Source organism: Penaeus vannamei, chromosome 1, assembly GCF_042767895.1.
Source record: "Penaeus vannamei isolate JL-2024 chromosome 1, ASM4276789v1, whole genome shotgun sequence".
In the NCBI taxonomy this organism is placed as follows: Eukaryota; Metazoa; Arthropoda; class Malacostraca; order Decapoda; family Penaeidae; genus Penaeus; species Penaeus vannamei.
The window spans coordinates 16,494,445-16,499,444 of record NC_091549.1 but is presented as its reverse complement, the minus strand read 5'-3'; the positions used below and the strand labels follow the sequence as shown (position 1 = coordinate 16,499,444).

The 5,000-nt window shown below is 39.4% G+C and overlaps 1 protein-coding gene across 1 annotated transcript in view; it reads left to right on the top strand.

Moving 5' to 3' along the window:
- Positions 1 to 2,880, top strand: part of LOC138865306 (uncharacterized) — a 53,256-nt gene extending 50,376 nt beyond the window's left edge. The window contains exons 6-7 of the mRNA XM_070135852.1: positions 215 to 387; positions 1,401 to 2,880. Of these exons, the coding sequence (XP_069991953.1) occupies positions 215 to 315 (101 nt within the window). The 3' untranslated portion in view covers positions 316 to 387; positions 1,401 to 2,880. The remainder of the gene's footprint in view (positions 1 to 214; positions 388 to 1,400) is intronic.
- The last annotated feature ends 2,120 nt before the right edge of the window (positions 2,881 to 5,000 follow it).

Below are 5,000 nucleotides of genomic sequence, written 5' to 3'. Positions count from 1 at the left end.
TAAACAAAATTAATCTAATAAATACATAAATAGATAGCCAAATAATCAAAATAATAAAATAAATACATAAATAGAACGACAAATAAAAATACAAAATATTCAAGTAAATACATAGACAGATAGACAAACAAAAAAAAACAAATGATATCCCCCCGTAAATATAAAACAAATAAAATCAAATTAACAAGAATCACCCTTCGGTTATCCATTCAAGGTCTACCTCACGAGGACCACACCGAGGGCCTGCTCTACGACCTCCTCGACCTGAAGATCTACGTCAGCGCCGACTACACGAGGAAGGTGCCCTGGACTTAACCCACCCCCCACCTACCCACCAACCCACCCCCACCCCATCGCATCTCCGAGAGCCTTGGCAAAGCGCTTCAGGTGAGAGTGAGTGTGTGTGTGTGTGTGTGTGTGTGTGTATGTGTGTGTGTGTGTGTGTGTGTGTGTGTGTGCGTGTGTGTGTGTGTGTGTGTGTGGGAGGGGGGAGCTGTCGGTTTTGGTTTGTTGGGACGTAAATAGATATGTAGGTATGATGGTAAGTTGATAGAATGATAGATAGATAGGGAGATTGATAGGTAGATGGGTAGGTAGATAGGCAGGTAGGTTGGTAAGTAGATAGATAGAATGATAGGTAGGCAGGGAGATCGATAGATAGATAAATAGATATACAGATAGGTAGCTAGGCAGATAGATAAGCAGATATATACATACATACATAGACAATATTTGCATTTCTCTACATTCGTGTGTATAAGTAACACGAACATTCACACACATGCACAGGCAGAATACACAAATCGACATTCATTCACAAGGCCAAATACAAAATTAATGAATGTAAAAAAAAGGAAAATACATGGAAAAAAACAAAACAGGCAGTCATGTTACAGACAATACACTCAGATATGCTCAAGTACACTCGCTCAAAACGGTTTGTGAAAAAGCGAAGAAATGTACACAGCGTTTACTCGCGTATTTGCGTTTATGTATTTGTCCCATAAATATATTCATGTTTGTAAGCATGTATATATAGATAGATAGACAAATAGATAGATAGAGCTGTAAATAGATAGAGACATAGATAGATAGATCGATAGACAAACGGATAGATAGACTGATAGATAAATAGATAAACAAAAAGATGGATGGATGGATGAAAAGACCAATGGATGAAGAGGGGAAAGGAAAGAGGGATAGATGGAGGGATAGGCGGATGGATAAAGAAACAGAGAAGATAAATAGATAAGTAAGGAGATATGCCGATTGAAACAACTCTGGCAGCTTTTCAAAGAATCCCTCAAAGCTGGCAATCGTTACATGCGTACAGTACCACATATCAATCTGCATCTATCTAATCCTTCCATTGCTTTTATCAAATTTCTCTCCGCTTCCAGGCTGTGTTCTTAAAGGGCGTTATCAAGTGGTACAAATCATCATAAAAAACTGACTCCAGAACATTTTGTGAGAAATTTCAACGAAGAAGAGGAGGAGGAAAGGGAGAAGGAAGATGAGGAGGAGGAGAGGGAGAAGGAAGATGAGGAGGAGGAGGACGAAGAAGAGGAAAAAGAAGAAAAAACAGAAAAAGAAGATAGAGGAGGAGGAAGAGGAAATTAAATAAAAGGAAGAAGCTGGAAAGGAAAGAAGAGAAGAATGCGGAGGAGCAAGGAGAGGGAGATGAAGAACTATATTGTCGGAAACTTGTATCTCGTGCAAGTGAAGGGATCCGCAACTTGGCACAGATGCACCGAAACTTTTTTTTCTCGTGGATGTTGAAGACGATGTCGAAATGCAGATGTATGAATAGTTTCTTTATTTTTTCTCCTTTTTATACACTTGATCTTAGAGATTATCATGGTATAAAGGCGAAACAATTTCTTTACTTTCAAAAGGAAAACAAAAACCCGTTTCTGTTGTAGATCCTCTGTAATTGTTTTGGTTGAGAGATTTCTGTTACGTAATCCCGAATGTATATGACTGGAATCAAAACGTATTTGAACTATATATCTGATCTATTGGCAGTATTAATTCAAGTCCGTTTTATACCGAACAAAAAGAGATCCAATCCCAAGTTAAATTTGTTTCCATTTTCAATTATTTCATAGATCCACCTGTGCAGATTTTTGGCGAATGTATCGTTTTCCTTTCCCTTTTCTTTTGTACTGTCTCCCCTCGCCCCTCTCAGCTTCAACCCTACACGAAACAAATTTAAAAGGACTTGTATAACAGAGATATACCAAAATGATTAAACAAATAATAAAATCTGGATTATCCCCATGTGCCTTACGCAAGCCATTCTATCGGGGAAATCCGAGTAGTTGCTCCTCTGTCCTCCAGCTGGTGTAAGGAAGACTCTCCTCCATTATTCGAGCAGACAACAGTTACAACACGGGACCGAATCTCCCCAAACTGTGCGGGATCTCATACCACGGAGTCTGAAACATATCATGTGGCAGTTTGTGTAGTTTTTTTTTTAGTGATAATAGAGGGCGTGTGGTGTTTATGTGTAATGGTTTAGTTACGATAACTTGTGTACAGATGTCGTTTATATACAGTGAGACCTTTCGGATCCTTGATCTTTGTAGTAAGTGGATAGGAAGTCCAAATGTGTCGGATTATTTACGACAGGGCAAAACAACCTTGATTTTTTTTTTAACTCTCACTTCCTTTCCAGTGTTTTCTCTTGCATGTAAATAGATCAAAATAATGATGAAGAACTTTTAATATAATGAATATGATTAATGTATAAGGAGATATGAAATATTTAGAAAACGTGATTGCGTGACAATGCATGTGAATGAAGCTTAGATGTACTGCTATCTCACCAAGATATTTTGGATATATAGACCTTATGTTTTGTTCTCAATATTTTCAGAGTTGAGGAAAAATAAAATAGTCATTTTCCATTTTTTGTCATTTTCCTCCGAACACCACACACTGCCATGTATGTATATGAATATATATATATATATATATATATATATATATATATATATATATATATATATATATATATATATATATATATATATGTATATGTATATATATTTGTGTGAGTGTGTACAAATATACGTATACATATATATTGACTAATATGCTGTAAAAATATGTACGTGTGTGTGTGTTTGTGTGTGTGTGTGTGTATGTGTGTATGTTTGTATTTATGTAAACACACAACACACACACACATAGACATATATATGTATATATATATATATATATATATATATATATATATATATATATATATATATATGCATATATGCAGGTGTATAAATATAAATATGTGTATTTATATAGATAGATAGATAGATATGTGTGCGTGTGTATGTATATATGTATATATACATATGTATATATACATACATATATTCATATATATGTATATATAAATATATATACATATATATATATATATATATATATATATATATATATATATGTGTGTGTGTGTGTGTGTGTGTGTGTGTGTGTGTGTGTGTGTGTGTGTGTGTGTGTGTGTGTGTGTGTATGTATATGTAAACATATATATGCCTTGATATAGATCCTGAGACTGCAGCCGACGCCCCGCTCCTCAGGAACGAATTTCAATCTCAATTTTGTTCTTGACGGATCGGCCGATGGAGGACCTCGCACCTCTCCTGGGCGGAGTTGGAATTGGGCGCTGTGGATGGGCGTGTGTGCGTGCAACAGGAACAACGAAGGGAAGGGCAAGAAAACACACGAATATGCCGAAGGCCTTTTCGCTATTGCTTCGTCAGGGCATATACTGCAAGAGGTACATAGAGGAGTATATACAAGCTTCCTATAATAACCTTTTGTGCCTCGCCTTCTTGCAGTGTATGCCCTGACGAAGCAATAGCGAAAAGGCCTTCGGCATATTCGTGTGTTTTCTTGCCCTTCCCTTCGTTGTTCCTGTTGCAATCCGTTTGTGTGCGTGTGTGTGTGTATGTGTCTGTGTTTGTTTGTGTATGTGGGTATGTGCTTCTTTGTGTTTGTGTATGTGGATGGCCGTGTGTGCGTGTGTGTGTATGTGTGTCTGTGTGTGTGGGTGTATGCTTGTGTGTGCATGTGCGGTTGTATGTGCGTATACCGCCTCTATAAACCCACAGAGGCAAGTGTATGACCAAAAAATAACAATAATAATAACCGTTTATAGTTCCAAAGTTCTTATCACGCGCTGTCCGTCCCCCGTAACATATTTTTTCTTTCTTTTTTTTAGAAACTTTTCACACTTTTTTATTCCAGCGAAAAGGAACCGAGATATAGGCCTTTGCTCTCACGTGAAGACAGCGTGGGCGTGGCTGACGTGTGGGCGGAGCGAAGGAAAATCGGAGGGTGATTTTCCGTATTCTGGGGAGGTTAAAAAAAAACGTTTCAGGGAGAATGAAGTAAAATCCGATGTGGGTGATGGATGAGGTGGTGTGATCAAACGGCAGAGTGCGAACATGCAGGTAAAACATACGTACATACACACATGCAGATATATATATGTGTGTGTGTGTGTGTGTATGCATACATACATGTGGGCGTGTGTGTGTGTGAATGTGTCTGTATAAGAAAGAGACAGACAAAGACAATTACAGATAAAGCCATCACCTCAAACCCTTCCTCCAACTCAAAAGAACCTCCACCGGAAACCCCAAAGAGCCGAAACCCCCGCCACGCCCCCCCCCTCCCTCCCCCCACACGACCCCACCGCAGCCGTCCCCCACCCTCCCCCCCGGCCCCCAGAACCCCGACCAGTCCGTCCCAGGAGCGGGGAATTTCGCCTCCGGGTCGACGCCAGCCCCGGCCTCCCGCTGTCTTGTCGGGGCCTCGAGAGGAAACCCAATTTCCCAGAGAGGCTCAGACCTTGTGCTCCTATTTTGCCTGATTACACGACGCGCGCAGATTAGATACAGAGCCCGGCGGCGGGTTTGGGTGCGTTGGTGTGTATATATATGTGTTTATGAGCCGTATTCATGCTGGCAATTGTAAAAAGGTATGAATGAGAA